The following is an 18,109-nucleotide window of genomic DNA, read 5'->3' as shown; positions in this document are numbered from 1 at the left end:
GCTGAGTCCTGAGCCTCTGCCTCCTCACCCGTGCAGCCAGGGACCCCTGGTTCCTGGGAGGAGTAAAGCCACCTGTTCCAGCATGCGCCAGCACACCTGGCCCGTGCCCCCCGGAGGGGGGCACTGCCGGCATGACGGCCAGGACGCTTCCATTTCTCCTGAAGAAGGAAACCGTGGAAATGGGGCTCCTTGTGATGTCAGACCCTGCCCCCCACGGGAAGTGACTCCCTTTCTCAAAGGAGACGCGCTCCGGCGGCCGCTTCGGCTGTGACCTGTCTGGGGGCCGTGTGGGCGTGCGTGTGCATGCGGCCGCCTCCCTGTCCAGCGGACTGTCACTGTGGCATCTCACTTTTCACTCCTTCCACGAAGAAGCCTGAGGCAGTAGATACAGGCCTGTGTGTAACGAGATCGGAGACCGTCTTCAATAATTCACGGCGAGGGTTTTAGCACTTTTTTTTTTCCAGCCTGTTATATTTGCAGCCATCAGTCTCCATTATCAGGGCTTGGAATTTCACTCAAGGTTTTAAAACACAGAATGTTAGCCCAAATACGTGCCCCGCCAGACGTGCCTTCGCGGCTGCGTGACCGCTGGCGGTGACGGCCGCGCAGGCCGAGTCCGGAGATAGATAATGCAGCTGAGAGCCCGCACGTTCGTGGGCGGAAAGCACCTCTCCAGGCCCACTGCTGGCACCGTTTCTTCCATTCCTTCCACACGCGCAGCGCCTGCCCAGAGCCGAGGGGAGGACAGCAGGCCCAGGGCCTCGGGGCCCACGCCGGGGCAGCGGAAGGGCTCGGGGGCGCCTTCCCCGGGCGGCCGCCTGGCCTTGCCAGCCGTGTGCGGCCGCAGGTGGGCTCCGCCCGGCGTCTCATCCCATGTGTCGAGCAGCCTTCTCCAGACGAGAAATCCGTGTGCTTGCTCCGAGGAGCTCCTGCTGCAGAGAGAACACGTCTCTCAAGGCCCTTGCGTGCACTGAGGGAGCGACCAGCGAGCTGGAGAGCCGGCTGCCCGCCAGCCCTGCGTCTCCAGCTGCACTGCAGCCCCTCTCACAGCTCTCCCCCAGAGGGGACCTTGAACCTCTCATTTCATACCGTGGGTGTCCCCCGAGCGGGAAGCTTTGCCTGTGTTATGAGAAACAGCGGGCGGGTCCAGAGTCCCCAGAGCCCTTGTCATGGGGCACAGAGTGGCACGTGGGAGCGTCGGGGGTGAGAAGGGACCCGAACCGCCAGCCCAGTTCCCGGGGAGTGGCTGGTCTTGCCAGACTTAGGGCTGAGAAGCCCCACTCTCTCCTGGGAGGGACTGCGCCTTTGAGAGCCAGCGGCCTGCTGGAGCCCGTCCACTCACAGAGCTGTCGAGCGTGGACCCAGGCCCTGGCCAGTCATGGTGGGGGGGAGGGGCAGGGGGTGTCCTGTGTCCACTTGGATTATTGCTTGGATGACAGAGAGGTATAAGCCTTGGTTACGACCGTGGCCTTTGAGTGTCTAACGTATTTTACCCTTTTCTCCTCCCTTTTGATTTCGTTTCTCGCTGCTCATTGTCCTCTCTGTGTCCTTCCTTTCTCCCTGTTTCTGTTTGTTTGCCTCTGTTTTGCTCAGGTGGCTTCGGTGCTGCTCCAGTGTTTGGCAGCCCTCCTACTTTTGGGGGATCCCCGGGGTTTGGAGGGGTGCCAGCATTCGGTTCAGCCCCAGCCTTTACAAGCCCTCTGGGCTCGACGGGAGGCAAAGTGTTCGGAGAGGGCACTGCGGCCGCCAGCGCGGGAGGATTCGGGTAAGCCCGGCAGCCTCAGGCGCCCACTGCCCGGGCCGGCCGCGGTGCCGGCCCGGGCTCTTGCTCCGACTCAACCACGGGCCCCACCCTGAAACCAGCAGGCCCCCCAGACAGCAGCCGCCCGGTTCCTGCCCTGTCTGGGGAGACTCAGTCTTCCGGCGCGGGCGTGTCTGGTGGACACAGCACGTGGCCACCCCTCGTGGGGAGCGCGGGGAGGGTCAGCCCGCTGGTGTTGAAGCCTCGGGTGGGGGCTTCTCCAAGGAAGCTTCTCTGGGGCAGCCTCCCTGGGCTCTTGCCTCTTGGGGGGATGGTGCAGGAGGCCTCTGTCCACGCGCATGCACCTCCTGTGTCCCCCACTCCACTCTGGGTCCCGGCACAGCCGTCCTGGCAAATGCCGTGATAGGGGTATTGCTTGCCCGCAGCCCCAGAAATTCAGCCCGCTTGCCAAAACCCCAAGGTGAAAAGCCTTCGCCACGTCCCAGCCAGATCCCCGTGGCAGGGAGTCCAGCGCCTCACTCGGAGGCCGTGGGTCTGGGGCCAGCGTCTGGGCAGACCTGGTGCCCTCAGCACTGAGCTCGGGACATGCACTTGGGGGCTGGGGGCGCTTCGGGCGGCTCAGGAGCTGGGGATGAGTCTCGGTGAGGTGCGGCGACTTGATCCTGAGAGCAAGTTCTCTAATTTTGCTCAGCCTCTCGCCACCATGGAAAGGTTCTGGTGAGTTGTGTTGCTTCCTGGGTGGCAGGGAGACTGCCGGGACGCTTCAGTTCCCCCGGGAAAACATTGAAACCCACACTCCTGCCAGGTTCCTACAGACCAGGTCTCCAGTAGGGACGCGGCCAAGCCGAGGGCAGGTTCTTGGCTGACTGGAATCTTGAGATTCTTTTGCAACCAGCGACTGCTTCCTCAGTAGAGAGGGGCGCGGCCCACTGTGGCTCGTGCCCAGAGCCCGGACTGAGGGCGAGCCCCCACTGGGTGAAGGGGCTGACAAGCACCAGCTCGGGCATGACGCCCCTGCCGTGTTGCCCCCGGGCCTCCTGACCAGCTGGTGCTCAGGAGACCCGAGAGCAGGACGCCTTCGCTCGTTGTCACAGTAAATGGACCGAGCGGCAGAGAGGGGCCGGCAGAGAAGGGGGCACGGCTTGCCCATGAGCGTGTGCTGAGAGCCGGGACAGTGAAGGGGGCGCGGCCGGCCGGCCGGGACCGCCCCCGGGGGACCAGCACGCGGGCGGGCTTCTGCTCCCGGGGCCGGGTGTGGGCTGCTCTGGGCGAGCCTCTCCTCTCCGAGCGGCTGCTGGCGTACACGCTTGTCCCCCGCGAGGCCTGGGGGCGGGGGAGCCCCGCTGAGGGTCCGCTTCTCCCCGGAACCAGGTTTGGGAGCAGCAGCACCGCCTCGTTCGGCACCCTCGCCAGCCAGAACGCGCCGACCTTCGGGTCGCTGTCCCAGCAGACCTCGGGCTTCGGGACGCAGAGCGGGGGCTTCTCCGGCTTCGGCTCCGGGGGAGGAGGTAGGTGCCGGTCCGCTTCCCCGCTCGGTCCTAACGCTGCCCCGCGGGAAGCGGTTCTTACCTGTCTGCGCAGCTCAGCATTTTTAAAAGCTGAAAGTGGTTGAAAAACAAAATGTTCTTTGTAGGTTTTAATTAGACTCATAACGTTGTGCCACTTCCCAAATAAGGAAACGACTGACTTGACTTTCTCATGAGACTCGAGGAGCCCAGTGATAAGGGCGCTCGCTGGTCGGGGTCAGCAGTCCACGCAGCATGCTGGAGAGGTGTCTGCTGGTCCCCACGCGCCCTCGGGCGGACGGTGGCGGCGTCTGGCTGTGTCCTGAGGCGCAGCCCGGCCTGAAGACCCGGGGCCCCCCGGCCCAGGGCCCCCACAGCGAGCAGCGGGCGGGCCGAGCCAGCGCGGCACTGTGGCCTCCAGAGGAGGCGGGAAGGGGCGGGGCGGTGCCGCTGCCGAGGGCACCCGAAGTGAGTTCAGGTCGAGCTGCCCCCGTGGGCCGGCAGACGTGGGCGCGGGGGGGCCACCGTGGCCTGGCTCGCTGCTGCCCTCGCGTGCGCCCTTATCTTGCCCTCTTTGTCCTTTCAGCATTCAGCTTTGGCTCCTCCAGCTCGTAAGTATCATCTCCGTCGAGGCCTCGAGTCGGGAGCGGGCGCCGTGCCGGCCACTCGTGCTTTCGTGCATCCCGTGTCCTTTCGCCCTGTCTGAGAGCTCCTCCTGGAAGCGTGGGGGTTCCGCAGCAGTTCGGGGCGTGGTGGGCAGCCGGTCCCTGCGAGGACAGGGTGGGAGGAGCGGGCCCACCTCGGAGGAGAGGCCTGTGCTTTCGGGGACCTGAGAGCGCCTCCTCTCCACGCTCCCGCGCGTCTCCGGGCCCACCCGAGTCCTGGCCTGGCCTCCCTGTGTGCTTGCATGTGGGCGTGCACTTCGCTGCCGTCCAGTGGTGAGTTCGGGGCGCGGCCAGCTGACTGGCCTCTTGGCGCTTCCCTGCAGGTCGGTCCAGGGCTTCGGCGGCTGGAGAAGCTGAGCAGGTGGGTGCTCAGGACGGCGTGCTCCCGAAACACGGCGGAGAGAAGCCGCAGGCGCTTCGTGCTGCCTGCGTGGTGCCACGTCCTGTGCCCAGCGGCGCCCCATCCCCACCATTAAACCCTGGTCTGGTCTTCCCCGCTCGGCCGGGTGCAGGCCGCTCCGGGCCGCCGAGTGCAGGCGTCCTGGCCTCTGCCCCCGGCAGCTCGCTCAGCCTCGCCTCGGCGCAGGCCACCCGGGAGGGGCGTCCCCTCCGCTGCCCGTCCCCCCCCGCGGCCCACGCAGGATGGGCCTTGCTGCAGCCAGCTTTGGGAGGCCGTGTCCTTGCCTGGTGACTTCAGGACCCTCCAGGGGCCCCACGTGTGGGCTCGGGTGGAGGGAGAGACTCGGGGCGGCAGCCGGGGAGACGCGGCACCAGACCTGGCACCTCCCCCGCGGCACTGGGGAGCGGGACCCTGTGGTCCGGCGCGCGATGGAGCAGCGATCCCCAAGCCTGGCCACGCCGCCAAGGGCCACCCGGGGGCCCTCGCTGGCTGAGGAGACGCTGCTGCCGCCCCTGAGTGGGGGCGAGCACAGCTCTGCCTTCCCCTGGCCTCTCCTCCTTCTCGGCCTGGGGCGCGACGGCGGCCTGGCAGCTGAGGATGCTCACACCAGAGTGGGGCGCGCCTGGCCCGGAGACTGCCAGGCGCGGTGCCCAGCGGGGTGGGGGCTGGCAGGGCGGGTGTGCAGAGTGTGACGTGTTGAAGGGCATATTTGACAATGTTTTAATAAAAGTTTTCCACGTGATGTGTGTTCTCTAACAGCTAGGGTATTGGGGAGGGGGGCAGGCCCTGGGGCGCCAAAGCCTTCCTGGCTCTGCGGGCCTGAGCGCCTGGGCACGAGTCGGCTGTCACCCCTGCCCCGTCCGCGAGAGCCGTGGGGTGGGCCTCACGCCGGGCTCACCCCGGAGCGGCTCTCTGGGAGCCCGAGGGCCGCCCCGCCTGTCGGAGCCCTCGGCCCTGCGCCGCCCGCCCTGTGCGGGTGCCCCTCCCCGCCTGGCCAGGCCCGCCTCGGGCCAGCGGCTGGGGCTCCCGTGGGGAGGCTGCGGGCGCGGCCTCCTGCGGCCGCCTCCTGCCCTCGTCTCCCAGACGTGCCTCTCTAAATAGAAGCTGCTCTGGCCTGAACCCCGGCACCTCCTGGAGCCGGTGGCGGCGCGTGGCTCGAGTCAGCGCGTGGCAGACAGCGCTGCCACTCTCGGAGCGCGCCCTGGCCAGGCCCTCGCGTGCCTTTTCGGGGTCAGCTGGCCGGCGGGTGCAGGGGTCATCTCAGCACAGCCGCGTGCGGCCCTGAAGCCCAAGCCCCCGAGGTGCCCGGCTGGGGATGCAGGGGCGGGGGCGGCGGGGAGGGAGAGGCAGCTGCTGGGCAGGGTGCCCTTGCCGCGGCTTCCAGTCACACGATCGTGTCATGCTTCGGAGGGTGTCGCGGTGACAGAGGCCAGGGCAGGAAGCACCCAGGGGACAGCGGCCCCCAGCCCGCGGGCGTGGCTGCGGCGCCCTCCTGGCCATGGCCGCGCCGACCACCCTCCTGGCGCCCCTCCGGGCCTGCCCATGGCACTGCTGTTCCTGGAAGCTTCCGGGCAGCCTCCAGCTGTTGGAAGGACGTGGACGTGCTGCCCCCAACTGTGACCGGGAGGGCCTTTGGCCTCTTGGTGTGGGGAGGACCGGTCCCTCCGGCAGCCGGGCCTGTGGCAGCAGCTGGCCGGGCGGCTGTGAGGGGGCATCCGCGCTCCTCGGGCTGCTCGAGTCACTGCTCGGCCCACCCCGGCCGCCGGCTCCTGTCAGACCCACCCTCACTGACAAAACCCATTGTAATTTGTAATTTGTGCTTTGCCCCTTCACCGGCCTCCTGTGGCTCTCACAGTCCGTGGTGGCAGAGCGGCGGAGCCCTTGGGGCCTGGCCGTGGCAGCGTGGACAGCGGCTCCACCGCGAGGCTGTGCCACGCGCCCCGGGCCTCGCTGTGGCGACGAGGGTGAGGCCACCGGCCGGCCCTGCGGGGGCCTCCAGAGCTGCCCTGACGCTGACATACTTCAGCTGCTCCCTGGAAGGATGCTCAGGGGTGTAAGGACGTCAGGGGCCCTCGCCACCGCCCAATACTGCTCCCCCTCGTGCTCGTCCCAGGGACGCCTCCCGCCACCCGCCGGCCACGTTGCCCTGATGACAGCAGGGCTGGAGCAGGAGCGGGCCTGGGGCTCCACTCAGGCCTCCTGGCGCCCCTGCGGGGCCGCCGGCCACACCCCGCCCAGGCTGCCTGGGGCCCCCTTGCGCTCCCCACCCCGCCTGCTCTTCGCTGGCCAGGACTGCCACTCCCACACTGTCTTCCGCGCTGCCTGTGGGAAGGCCTTGCCCCGCCATGGCACGCAGGGCTTGGGCACGCGCAGAGCAAAGCCAGCAGGCTTCCGCACCTGCACGTGCAGGTGTGCTTAGTAAGGCAGTGAGTGACGACTGCCCTCTCCTCACGCTGACCTGCATCTCTGGGCGCCCTGGGAAGTGCCTCGCTGGGGGCTGCAGAGCGCGCAGTGGCCCCAGCGTCTGGCGACCTCTGTCTAAGCTGTTGGTGGGGCGAGAAGGCACCGCTGGCTTCGTGACCAGGTGACGGGGTGCCAGAGGAAGCAGCCGGCCCGCGCCTGCAGCTGGGCCGTCCCCTCCTTCCTCTGCGCCGCCTCCGCTCTGGCCTGGGGCTCTGCAGGGCCCACAGGTCAAGCCACAGAGCCCCGAGGCGGCGGCAGCTCCCTGTCTCCGCGGTTCCACCTACAAATAGAAGCGGCCGTGCGCAGTGAGAGGTTTGGGGCCCCATCAGCCAGCTGCAGAGAAAGACCCTTTGCGCCAGGGTGGCTGGCAGGAGCCCAGCGGCCCGCCACGTGTGGGGTCTGCTCCCCAGCACCCCACTCCTCTTGCTGCCCAGCGCAGGGAGGACAGACGGGCTGGCACCCCGCCTGCGGGTGGCTTGCTCCAGGCTCCTCTCTGCGTCCTCCCGCTCACCTGCGTCCTGCTCCCCTCACTGTGCGCTCACCTGCGTCCTCCCACTCACCTACGTCCTCCCGCTCACCTGTGTCCTGCTCCCTTCACTGCGTCCTCCCGCTCACCTACATCCTGCTCCCCTCACTGTGCGCTCACCTGCGTCCTCCCACTCACCTACATCCTCCTGCTCACCTGCCCTCCTGCTCACCTTCGTCCTCCCCTCACCTGTGTCCTCCCGCTCACCTGCATCCTGCTCCCTCTCCACTTGCTCCCCAGATCCCACTGCTCCTCAGATGTCCCATTTCGCTCCTTCCCACTCATCCGTCCACTCAGATGCATGACTGTGCCGTGCACGCACACAAGTTCTCAGGGCTTGTGCAGCCGCCCGCTGGGGCCCCTCCGTCACCACTCAGCCCACAGAGTGCCCCTGCCCAGTTCCCCCAGCCCCTGCCTGCCCCGAGCCCTGCCGGGGCCCCGCCTCTGCTGCCAACTGCTCCACTGTGTGGGGGCAGATACCGTGTGGAGTCATCTCTGCTGTCCCGAAACGGTCAGCCCCTGGCAGTCGGCCTTGGCTGCCCTCAGCAGTGAGATAGCAAGAGTCGGGCTGTCGGGGAAGCGCCGCCCAGAACGACTTCCAGGAGGGAAGTCGGGGGTCTTACGGGAAACACAGCGTGTGGGCAAGATGCTGCGGCCACTCCAGGGCCCTCTGCCCCAGAGCTGCCTCCTGGCCACGCAGCGGCCTGGCCACGGTGATGAAGAACAGAGACCTGGGCTTTCCTCCGAGGTCGGCCTTGTGCCATCTGGCCCAGCGGGTAAGGAGTGTGGGACATGGCCTGGCAGGGTCTCCGGGCATCTCGCAGGTGCCCAGCGGACAGGCCCAATGCCCCCACCCCAGGCACACGCCCCCAGGCTTAACCCAGAGCTCACCAGTGCTAATTTCAGGACGGGGCTGAGAGCAGAGCGCAGGCTCCTGGCCCCCGCGGAAAGGGCCGCCTGGCCCCGGGGCCAAGTTGCCATCCCTGCAGGGGAAGCAGCCAGCTGGTGGCTGTGCCCCTCACCCCCGCCCCAGCCCGCTGGTCTTGCCCCCAGCAGCCCTGCAGGAGCAGAGGAGCCGGGCAGCAGGTATGTTTCCACCCCGCCTCCCCCACGGGCTCTGTGACCCGGCAGCTGGCCGTCACCGTCAACACCTTGGGCTTTGTCATTCTTGAGTCTCAGATACTTGCTTTTAAAATTCCCTTTCATTTATGTTTTCGGGAGCACAGCTTTTGCCTCTCTGGTCTTGGTCTTCGCGGGGGCTGGAGGCGCAGCTGGCCTGGGGGAGCCAGCCGCGTTCAAGCTGCTGTGTGGTCAGTGGCCTGGAGCCTGGGCCCCTGTCTGCCCCTCAGGACACGGGCGCGTCCTCTTCACGGCAGGTCCCACCCAGGCCCTTCTCTGGACAGTCTGCAGCTGGCCTTGGTGTGTTCAAAAGACGCCACTTCTGTGGCCCTGCGGGTGAGTCAAGCCTAGCTTGGGGAGCTGGACGTGGGCTTATTCCATCCCCCCCTTGCAGACAGAAGGGAATGGGGCCCCAGAAAGGGGAAGAACATCACTCCTCCAGCAAGGCATTGTTATAGCTGAAGGTCCTGTGTGATGCCAGGAAAGGCACGCGCCCTCTGAGCCTGCGTCACCCCTGTGATGTCACCAGCACCTCCCTCTGGACCTGCGGGGGGTGAGGTGAGGACCGCAAGGCTGGCAACTTGGCCTGCTGCTGTCCTTTACGAGGGAGAGTGCAAAATGCTCAGCCCTGCCCCTCCCTCGCTCATCCCCCCCCCTGGCGGCCTGGGACCCCGGGCAGCGCGAATCCAGAGTCAGTGAGTGCAGCGAGGCCTGAGTCCCTTGCCGCTGGCTATTGGCAAAAGCAAGTGCTGCACCCAAGGGCGCTGCCGGGCAAGGAGGTGACGCGCGGGCATGTGTCCGCAGCTGCGGCAGGAGCGACCCGGCAGGGCAGGAAGTGCCAGGCCTGCACATGTTCAGCACCAGTGCCAGCATCACCAGCGCAGCTACAGCGTGAGCGCCAGGCCCCGGAGGAGCCGGGGAGCGCCAGGACCTGGAGCCATGTGGGGATCCACGCGGGACCCCCGTGGGTCAGCACAGACCGGGCTCTCAGTGGGCGGAGTGGCCACCGCCCCTCCCCCGCCTGCTGCTCGTCCCCGATGGCCTCTGTTCCCCGACACCCTCGCCACCTCCCTGGTGAAATGCACCCCTGGAGGTAAGATTTCACTCCCAGCTCTCACGTTAAGTGAGCATTCTCCAGGGGACTGGCCCCGCCGTGGGCAGCGCCCACATACACAACCGCAAGCCCTGGCCCCGAGGGAGCTGCTGGTGCCGCTTGTCTTACAGGCAACCCCTTGGCAACAGCGCCCAGCACCCCTCCAGGCAGAAGTCGGGGTGCACTTGGGCTTCTCTGCCGCTCACGCCTCCTTCCCGTGGCTTCTCTTGCTTATAAAGTTAGTTTTGTACCCAAGTGACTGGGTCAGGGCGTCTGCGGTGGACAAAGGCTGGCTCGGGGCATCTGCAGTGGACAAAGGCTGGGTCAGGGCACCCGGGTGGACAAAGACTCTAGACAACGTGTCTCTTGGGCTGAGCCAGGCATGAGCGCACCTGCCCAAGAAGACAGTTCTGTCAGGAGTCAGTTTAGTTTCCATTCGGGTCTTAATCAAAGATGCTCACTCTCTCCTACAGCCAAACGTCCGTCAAGAACAAACGGGGTGTGCAGGGCACGCTTGGCTCGGCTGGCCGGTGACAGCACTGGCCGGGCCCAGCCGTGGTGACCGCAGCCACTGTGAGCTCACTGCCACTGTCCCTTCGTGGCTCCTGTTCCTCCTCCTGGTGTTGACGCAGGGCGAGCGTGGAGAGGCAGAGGCCAAGCCAGACCCCGCCCCACCTCAAAGCCGGACGCTCCGGCGCTGGGTGACGCCCTGCAGGAGGGCTTGTGGATTTGGAAACGGAGGCCTGGTCTTCCGCTCAACCCTTACATTTCCTTCCCAGGCAAGAAACGCGCCCTCTGAGCTGGGGCAGGCCGCTGAGCGGCGGCTGAACGACTTGGGCCGGGTCTGCCGTGATGCAGGTGACGAGGTCAGGGCCTGCGGCCGGACCTGCGGGAGGGCGCGTCCTCCCCGTGGGCGCTGGTGTCACCGTGAGCTGTCCCGGCTTTAGTTGAGGCTGGGGGTGTTGGATGGATTGTGGGCTCGTCTTCCTCTTCAGTAGATCACTGAGCTCTTGGGAATTGCTGCAACGATACCTTGTTTACAGTTGACCTGGCCCTCTGTTCATGGCGATTCCTCAGCTACAGAAAGTAGGGAATTGGGGGACTTTGAAACCATTATCACAAAACTGTATGTCTAAGAAGCCAGAAGACAGACTGAGGGTGTTAAATGGAGGTGTGGAAAATGGGTCAGGCCCAGTCAAGCCGGAAGTGACACCTGCAAGAGCTGAAATAAGACTGTCGGCGGGGGAGGGGCTGACAGCTTCAACGAAAGCCCAGTGAACTTGAGACGTGGCAGTAGACGTGACCCTGACATGAACCACTCAAGCAGAGAAGACTGGAGAAGACTGGAACAGAGCACCAGAAACGGAGCAACTGCAAGCAGCCTGGCAGGTGTGTAGCAGGTGTCTGCAGTGAGGCCGGGTGGTGAAAACAGGGCACACACCTCCCTGAGTAGTCACAAGATAAGTCTTTGTAAGCAAACATACTTTAAGTGTACTGTGAAGTTTATGACATGGAGGGGAAATGCACGTCAATGATCACGAAAAGACCGAGAGAGAAGAAAGCCTAATGCGTCCTGTGGTGACATCCGCCCGCCACCCGCCACGGGGACAAACTACGGCCGGCGAGAGACGCCCACGCAGGCCCTAAAGAGTGACCACGTAGCGCAGTGCATGGGGCTAATACCCTACCTAGAGAGAAGATGGAAGCAAATCCGAAGAAGACGGGAAGAAGAGGAGCCAGCGACAGGAAACAGCGAGCAGTAAGATGCGGATGGGAGCCCAGCAGCAGTGACGCTGAGTGTAAATGATCTAATAGTCTGATTAAAATGCCAGTTTTGTTAGCTTGAATAAAAATGCAAAATCTGGGGCCCTTCCTGGAGGTGCAGGGGGTTAAGTCTCACACTAGGAGGCTGTCCGCAGCCACTGCAGCAGGAGTTCGATCCCCGCCAGGGAGGGACCCCCGGGGGCAGCAGACTCCTGTCTCCCCGCTGCCCCTCGGCAGTGCGTTTCACTCAGTCTGCCTGCTCTGCTCCCCACTTCTCTGGTGAATCTTCTTACTCCCCTGCGTTGCTGGCCTGTACCCCAATTCTTGTATGCATAAATAAATAAATCTTTTTTTAAAAATGCAAAATCCAACTATATGTTGCCAATAAGAAGCAAAAGACACAGGTAGGTTTAAAAAGAAAAGGATAGGGCCCTCCCCGGTGGCGCAGCGGGTTAAAGCACTGCACTGAGAATCTAAAGCCGCTTCCGCATGAGTTCGATCCCCGCCTGCCCTGGAGGTGACCACATGGCGCAGCAGACCTCTCCTGACCCGCCCGCTGCTCCCCTCAGCAGTGTGCTTCCTCGCTCTGCCTGTTCTGCTCCCCGCGGTGAAGCCTCTCACCGCCCCTGAGCCTCTTGCCTGTACCCCAGTTCTGTATGCACAAATAAATACATCTTTAAAAAAAGAAAAGGATAGAAGAGAACATCATGCCAGCATAAATTTTTCTAAAAAGCCACGGTAGTTCTCTGCATCAGACAAAGTAGATTTCAGCGGACAGACTGTCGTCAGAAAGAGACAGTCATTTCGTAGCTGACAGCCGAAGAGGGCACGTGCCTGAGGGGCTGTGCGCTCAACCAGCAGTTTTATAGTCCATGAGCCAAACCATTAGAACTTCAAGGAGAAATAACTCAGAGTGATAGCCAGATTGTAGCTACTCTCAGTCATTGATAGGACACGTAAACAGGAAATGAGTAAGTGCTCAGAAGATTTGTACCCTGGGAGCCAACTCACACCTAGCTGACATTTCTAGACCAAATAGCAGTAGACTGTGTTTTCAAATGTACACAGTTACCAAGACAGGTCATTTTCTGAGTCACAAAACAAGTCTCGGTAAATGTAAAAATAATGACGGCATATAAAATATGTACTCTGACCACAGTGAATTTAAATTAGAAATAATAGAAAAATCCCCAAATATTTGGAGGCTGATACCCTTTTTTTTCTTTTTTTTTTTTTATTTATGCTTACAGAACTGGGATACAGGCCAGAGGTGTGGTGGGTGAGAGGCTTCACCAGAGTCAGAGTGGGGAGCAGAACAGGCAGATGATCAAAGTACACTGTGAGGGGAGCAGTGGGCGGGTCAGGAGAGGTCTACTGCGCCCTGTGGGTCACCCCCAGGGCGGGGATCAAACTCATGCTGCAGTGGCTTTGGAGAGCTTGATAATGCGGTGCTTTAACCTGTTGCGCCACCAGGGAGAAACCAGCTGATACCTTTTTTTTAAAGATTTATTTATGCGTTAAAGAACTAGGGTGTCAGCCAGAGGTGCAGAGAATGAGAGGGCTCCCCAGAGACAGAGAGGGGAGCCAAACAGGCAGATCCACTGAAACACACTGCTGAGAGGAGTAGCGGAGGGGCCCTGTGGGTCCCTCCCTGGCAGGGAATTGAACTCTTGTTGCAGTGGCTGCTGACAGCTTCATAGTGCTGAGACTCAACTCCTTGCGCCACCAGCAAGAACACCAAAGCTGACACCTTTCTGAATAACTGGCTCAAGGTAAAAGCTGAAAAGGGAATTAGAAAATATTTTTAACTGCATGTAAACATATCAGATCACAGTTTAATGGTTCTAAGGCAGTACTAGGAGGGACATAAATATACACTAAATGTCTGTATTTTAAAAAAATAAAAGAGCATTAGCGAAGAAACTAGAAAAAGAAAACTAAATGAAATCTGAGATAGGCAGAAGACAGGAAATAATAAAGATCAGAGCAGAGAAGAATAAAACAGAAAACAAGGCCAAAAGAAAATCAATAAAACCAAAAACTGGTTCTTTGAGGAAAACCATTAAGCTGATAAACTTCTCGCCTAACTGATTAAGAAAAAAAAAAGAACGATATTTACTACCAGTGTCAGGACTTGAGAAAGGCCTGTCTCCACAGGTCAGTCAGATAGTAAAAGAACCAGTAAGTTTTCTGACTCTGCCAATAAGTTCAACAACTTTGATGAAAGAAATTCCTTGAAAAATGCCAACTAGTGTAGCTCATGCAGGAAGAGATAAAATGAAGCCTTGGAGCTATTAAAGAAATTGAGTAGATCATCAAAACTTCCCCGTGAAGAATATTTCAGGCCCAGGTGGCTTCTCTGGTAAGCTCTACCAAATCATCCAGAAAGAAGATTGCTGGTCAGACAGAAGCTTTTCAAGCAACCCGAGGGCCACTTTCCGGTTCATGCTATGAGGCAGCCCCACTCTGATACTGAACCCCTATAAAGTCACACAAGAAACAAAAACGAAAAGCAGGTACCGCTCATCAAGAGAGAGGTAAGGATTCTTAACACAACTTCAGCTGTCAAATCTAAAAACATGTTCAGTATGACAGGACTAATGCATAATGGCCAGATGGTTCTAGGAATTCGGGACTGGTTTAACATTTGAAAATCAGCTATTTACAGGGCAGAAGATCGTCTCAGTAGATGCGGAAACAACATTGGGGCACTACAGTAGCCATTCCTGGTTCTACAAAAATCACAAATAGCGCGGAATGTGTTCAACCCGATGGAGGACATTTAGGAGAAGCTTCCTGTGAGCACCACACGAGGTGGTGGAAGTGACGCTGTCACCCAGATGGGGACCAGAGCAGGTGTCCAACAGGGGAGGCCAGCCAGGCACTGAGTCAAGGACAAGAAACACGACGTCCGAGGGAAAGCAAGAAGTAAAATCAGCTGTATTCACAGATGACATGATTCTGTGGAAAATCCTGTGGCACTTGGTTTAAAAGTTGCTGTGAAATAAGTCACTTCGGAAAGGTTGCAGGATAGCAGCACAATATACAAACATGAGTTGTGTTTCCACATATTAGCAATGCATACCATAAATGGAAGTTTTAAAAGCCAGTACGATTTACGGTAGCATTGAATATATATATCTTAGCTATAAATAGGACCCAAAATGTTCAAGACCTGTACACCGGAAATGTCAAGATGTTGCTAACTCAAGTTAAAGAACGCCTAAATTAGTGGAGGAATAAACACTCCCGAAGCAGAAGACTTGATACGATTAAGATGTTGTTTCTCTCCACTGCGCTATAGAGCCAGTGCAGCCTCACAGAGGTTCCAGCAGGCCGGGGCCTGGGGCGGGATCTGTCTCAGGTGGAAATGGAAAGAACAACCTTAAAAAAGAAAAACCAAGTGGGAGGACTTAAGCTATGTTACTCCAGCTCATTATAAAACTACAGTATTTAAGACCGTGTGATATCGGTGTCAAGGTAATTAGGCCAGTTGTACAGAATAGAAAGTCCAGAAATAGACGCACACATGTATGATTAATTGATTTTTGACAAAGGTGAAGAGGAAATTCAGGTGAGTAAGAACAGCAGTCACACGCAGCGCTGGGCGACTAAATAGCCACGCGTGGGCGGAAACACCCATCTGGCCTTGCACCGATGCAGAAGTTGACCCAAAATGGGCCACAGACTTAATGGTAAGACATAAAGCTCCTAGAACAAAAGACAGCACCGAAGTTTGTTGCCATTGGATTGTAAATGTTGTCTTGGACGTGTGGCCCCACAACCACTGACCATAAAAGAAAAACAAGACAAGTTGGGCATTGAGGCAGTTTTCACATTGGGCTCATTGAAAGATGGTATCCACAGAGTAAAGCCCGCAGAATATGAGAGAACGTTTGTGCATCAGGACTAATGTCAATATATCGAGAGCTCTTAGGCTTTAACAAAAAGCAGCCCTTTTCAAAAATGAGCAAAGGACTAGATATTTCTCCACAGACGGCGTGCAGACAGCACATAAAATAGGCTCAACGTCCCGAGTGACTGGGAAATAGAAATCAAGCCCCCCGAGGCACAAAGATGCCGCTATCAAAAAGCTAGTGAACATGGGGATGTGGGGACGCAAGGCCTGGCCCCTGGTGTGGGCGGGGAGCGGCCGCTGTGAAAAGCCGCAAGGCAGAGCCCGAAGAAATAACAGAATGACCGGGCAAGGCCCTCCCTGGGGTCGCAGCGGGTGAGGGTGCAGCACTGCAAGCCAGATGCAGATGCTTCAGTGTGAGTTCGATCCCCATCCCGGAGCTGACCCCCAGGGCGCGGCAGACCTCTCCTGTCTCCCCGCGGCTCCCCTCAGCAGTGGACTTCATCATCGGTCTGCCTGTCCTGCTCCCCACTCTGGTGAGTTTTCACACTGGCCCTGCACCTCTGGCTTATACCCCAGTTCTGTCTGCATAAATAAATAAATCTTTAAAAAAAGAAAAGAAAAGAAAAGAACACCTGGCAAGCCCACAGGTCCGCATCTGGGCGTTTGCCCAAGAGAACCGGAAGCGAGACCTCAAAACTGCACGTCTGTGCTCACACGGCCAGAACATGGCGGCTACCTGGGTGGCCGCACGTGAGCGAGCGCAGCGTGGCTGTCGGCCGTGGGGTGGTATTCAGCCTTTAAACGGAAGGAAAGTGACGGGGCCACTTGGTGGATGAGCCTGGGCGAAACAAGCCGGTCTCGAGACAGGTGTGATTCCGCTCACCTGGGGTCAGTAGAGCCGAGACGAGCAGACACACGAAGGCGGGTGCCGGGGCTGAGGCTGCGGCCAAGGAACAGCAACCGCACTGTTGGGGACCAGAGTCCAGGCGGAGGTGGAGGCCAGCGACGGCGTGGCCGCACGGCCCAGTGAGTAGGGCCCTTGGGGTCGTCAGCGGGAAGTGGTCAGCAGGCCTCAGGCCTGTGTGTGGCGCACGGCTTGAAAAGACGCATCAGGGACACAAAGCCGAGCCCTGTGGTGACTCCCGGGGCGCCAGGGGAGCAGCGGGGGCCTTGGGTTCCAGAGATTTCTTAGGTACAGGAGCAAAGTCCATAGTGGGAACTGATAAACTCAGCCGAGTCAAGAGTTAGCGTCTCTGCCCGGTAGGAGGCGAGAAAACCAGCCGCAGGCTGACAGGTCGCCTGGCTCCAGGTGCCACACCTCGACTCAGCCCCGGCACCCGCCTTGGTGTGTCTGCTCGTGGCTCTACTGGCCCCAGGTGAGCGGAATCACACCTGTCTCAAGACCGGCTTGTTTCACACAGGCTCATCCACCAAGTGTTCCCGTCACTTTCCTTCCTTTTAACAGAAAGAGCCCAGAAAACTATCTGGAAACAGACAACCCAGTTTCCAAAATGGGCAAAAGATGTGGACAGTCGCTCCGGCAGAGAAGACGCACGGGGGTGCGGGGAGAGGTGCCAGGCAGTGGCCAGGGCACACAGGGGGCCCCCCGCCCCCCAAGGCCGGCCAGGCCCCACCCCGCCGGCGCCTCACGCCCTCGGCGCCCAGCTCTCCCGCCAGCGCGGCCGGAGGGGGCAGCGGCTCAGCGCTTCGGCAGACAGTCGGCTCGTGTCTTCAAACGCGAGAGGGCGCAGCTCCGGCCGCTGTGCCACACCTCGAGCTTGCCCACGGGGACACGCACACCCCAGGCTCCGAAGACGCCCTGTGGCGCTTCTTGTCTTCACCCGAAGCAGCTGACCACCCCGGCCGCGGGAGCAGACCGCGGTGCACAGTGGGGCTGTGCCGGGGGCAGCCAGGTGCACCCCCGCACGGAGGAGGGTCACACTGGTCAGCGTGGCAGTGGCGAGGGGGCTGGCGCTGGCGGGGGGGGAGGCGGCGGTTCCCGAATCTGGGCAGGGACGGTGGTGCCGGCAGTGACGCCGGCGCACATCGTCACTTAGCAGGTGGCTTTGCTTATCCTGTCTGTGGTGCCAGCAGAGCGGGCTTCGGACCGCTGACCGCGCGACCCGCTCAGGCCGCTGACCGCGCGACCTCTTCTCTTTGACAGGAGACATTCGAGTCGACCTGTGGGAGCCCAGCGCGCAGGTGGGCGTGCACGGAGTCCGGCAGCCCCAGGTGAGCCTGATTCTCCGCCTGCCCCCCAAGCTGCCGTCGCGGGGCTCGGTCAGAGCAAGGGGAAGGTGGGGAGACAAGGTAGTACCCAAAGGTGCCACTCACGACGCAGCTTTCTGGATTCCCCCCCAGCCGAGGAGGGGGTGACCCCTCCCCGGCCTCCCACGGAGGGAAGGGAGGCGGCGGGAGGCGGCAGACCTCTGGGCTCCCTGGCCGCCAGCCACGGGCTTTGTCAGCCCACCGCTGCTCCTCCACTGGCAGCCACAGGAGGGGCAGAGCCCGGCTGCCCCGTCCACTCACCCGCGGGCACCGCAGGCTGGCACAGGGAGGTCCCTCCACCTCGCGCCTCAACCTCCTGAGGCCGCAGCCGCTCGGCCGGCTGCTGCGCCAGGCTGGTGCCTGGCACTAGGCGCGCCTCTGCCAGGCTTGTCCTCAGGGGCCCGGAAGAGGCCCCGGGGAGCTCATTTTCCATGGCTGACGGCAGGCCTGCGGCCAGAGCAAGTGATGGCTGACTCAGGGCCACAGCCCGTGGCGGGACATGCAGGGACACCCCCGGGCATGCCGGTGGACGCCGGGGCTTACAGTCACCCACAGCCAGGCTCCCCAGGCCCATTGGGTGCCCCCCTGTGCCCCCCCACCGTGCATGGAAATGGCTTCTGCTCCTGGAAAGAGGCGCTTCCAGACTAGCGACCTTTGCAGACAAGGAGGGCTCGCCTCTCCACTC

The 18,109-nt window shown here is 61.2% G+C and overlaps 1 protein-coding gene across 2 annotated transcripts in view; it reads left to right on the top strand.

Moving 5' to 3' along the window:
• NUP214 (nucleoporin 214kDa) overlaps positions 1-4,380 on the top strand; it is a 72,444-nt gene extending 68,064 nt beyond the window's left edge. For both annotated transcript variants that reach the window (XM_012721410.1, XM_012721411.1), the window contains 4 exons: positions 1,594-1,765; positions 3,134-3,270; positions 3,854-3,878; positions 4,256-4,380. In XM_012721410.1, the coding sequence (XP_012576864.1) occupies positions 1,594-1,765; positions 3,134-3,270; positions 3,854-3,878; positions 4,256-4,289 (368 nt within the window). In that variant the 3' untranslated portion in view covers positions 4,290-4,380. The remainder of the gene's footprint in view (positions 1-1,593; positions 1,766-3,133; positions 3,271-3,853; positions 3,879-4,255) is intronic.
• The last annotated feature ends 13,729 nt before the right edge of the window (positions 4,381-18,109 follow it).

Source organism: Condylura cristata, unplaced genomic scaffold, assembly GCF_000260355.1.
Source record: "Condylura cristata isolate star-nosed mole 26May11 unplaced genomic scaffold, ConCri1.0 scaffold00006, whole genome shotgun sequence".
Classification (NCBI taxonomy): domain Eukaryota; kingdom Metazoa; phylum Chordata; class Mammalia; order Eulipotyphla; family Talpidae; genus Condylura; species Condylura cristata.
This window is presented reverse-complemented; position numbering and strand designations above follow the sequence as displayed.